This window comes from Priapulus caudatus, unplaced genomic scaffold (genome assembly GCF_000485595.1).
Source record: "Priapulus caudatus unplaced genomic scaffold, Priapulus_caudatus-5.0.1 Scaffold111, whole genome shotgun sequence".
NCBI classification, from domain to species: Eukaryota; Metazoa; Priapulida; class Priapulimorpha; order Priapulimorphida; family Priapulidae; genus Priapulus; species Priapulus caudatus.
In genome coordinates, this window is record NW_014577172.1 from 1783 (window position 1) to 3622 (window position 1840).

The 1840-nt window shown below is 41.4% G+C and overlaps 1 protein-coding gene across 1 annotated transcript in view; it reads right to left on the minus strand.

Annotated features, from left to right (window-relative positions):
* Window positions 1-25: 25 nt before the first annotated feature.
* The window catches only part of LOC106805380 (phospholipase B1, membrane-associated-like), a 15411-nt gene continuing 13596 nt past the window's right edge, over window positions 26-1840 (minus strand). The window contains exon 4 of the mRNA XM_014806944.1: window positions 26-103. Coding sequence (XP_014662430.1) covers window positions 44-103 — 60 coding nt within the window. The 3' untranslated portion in view covers window positions 26-43. The remainder of the gene's footprint in view (window positions 104-1840) is intronic.

Genomic DNA, 1840 nt, shown 5'->3' on the forward strand with positions numbered 1-1840 from the left:
CGCCTCCTGCCCCCGCCTCCCGCTCCCGCCTCCTGTCTCCTGCCTACAGCTCTCCTTGATCAGGTGTGATGCTGTTCTGTTTCGTAAATATGTACGGATGTTCCTGGAAAGAGACGATGCTACCTTCACATCCGTTTTTCATTGATGTTATCCGCCTATTTTCGTCTAATTTTCTTATTATATCAACTACGTTTGGCTCGGCGAAATGTACCGCACACAGAAGCAACGGATAAAAGGTCTATAATTTCAATCAAATTAGCCAGACCATTATAGCGAGAGAGAAAAATCTGGAAAGGCTGAATAAATCGAAAAGAGCCATTGCAGCAATAGTACATATGCATTAGTAGCAACAGTATAATGCTCATAAGCATATATATATATATATATATATATATATATATATATATATATATATATACGTGTATATATCTGTCAAATTAACGGTGGTTCTCGCCGCTTGTGCGCGCCCGCATACTGTGTACGTTCTAGAGTGTATCATAGAGCCGTAACAGAAAGCTGACCGTGTGGGCAGCCGTGCGCTGATTGATACACGGGCAGTAGCGACTACTACTGCTGCTATGTAGCAGTAATGCTGCTGCTGCTGCTATCTAGCTACACGGCGTGCGATGCGGGAAGCCTTTCAGAGGCGCTAGCATGAGTTTAGGAGCCGTGTGTGCGCGTGGGCGTCGGTGCGCGATACGCGAGCTAGTGGGCATATCGCACGTACATAGATAGGCGAATATGGCCTTTGTTGTCGTGCTAGTGTGATCTGATACACAAGACGTCTGAAATTGCACCTATGTATCTATGTGAGTGCGTGCGGGCGTACATACACGCATGTATATATATATATATATATATATATATATATGTGTATATATATATTTTGCACACAGGATTGCATAGTTGTGCTTGTGCACGTTGATGTGTGCATGCGGGTTTCTGTTTTATCTCATTCTATTTTTATCTCTATATCGTGCTATTTTTTTATGTGTTGTGGTTGTTACCCATCCAAGTAAGTGTTTGGGAGAAGGGGAGTGTCTTACTGTTAGAGGATAGTGAGCTAGTGAGCAAACGCGAGCATGTGTGATTCACGTTGTGAGAGCGCTGGTGAAGTGTTTTTACTTAACGGTTTTAACCTTTATGACAAGTGCTAAAAGGTTGTGTTATAAAACGGTTGTATAGCTGCTGAACATATATTACTATGTGTATATATATAGATATACATTTATATATTATATATATACATACATATAAAGCAAGATTAAATTAACTGGTGTATATTTGTACCAAAGAACTATGGTTTTGACCATCCTGTCGTGGTCACCGTTCACAGTTCATGTATACATGATTAATACCATCAAGACCAAAAATTTAGTTTTTTGCAATAAATATACATTAGTGTGATTATAATTATATATACGTGCTACGTACGTGCGTAAATACACACTGCTATTCTTGTAAAGTACTTGCTCAAATCCTAACAATTTACATAATCCGTGCTTTTACGTTAATTAGTGAACAGAAATCTAAAGACATAGGAACTGAATAGAAGGAAGCGTCATTGAGAATAAAGCCGTATAGGTTACTATGTAGCTGTATATATATAGAATCATGTGTACGTAAACTGGGAGGGAGTTCTGACTTGTATGTGAAACCCCGGCATGACGACGACGATGCACGTGTACGCATCGTCTGTCCAGCACGTGGGGCCGATGCTTCACACTCTATCTATCGCTTCACGACACGTAGTTAGCTGCTGCTGCTGCTGCTGCTGCTACTGCTGCTGCTGCTGCTGCTGCTACTGCTGCTGCTGCTGCTACTGCTGCTGCTGCTACTG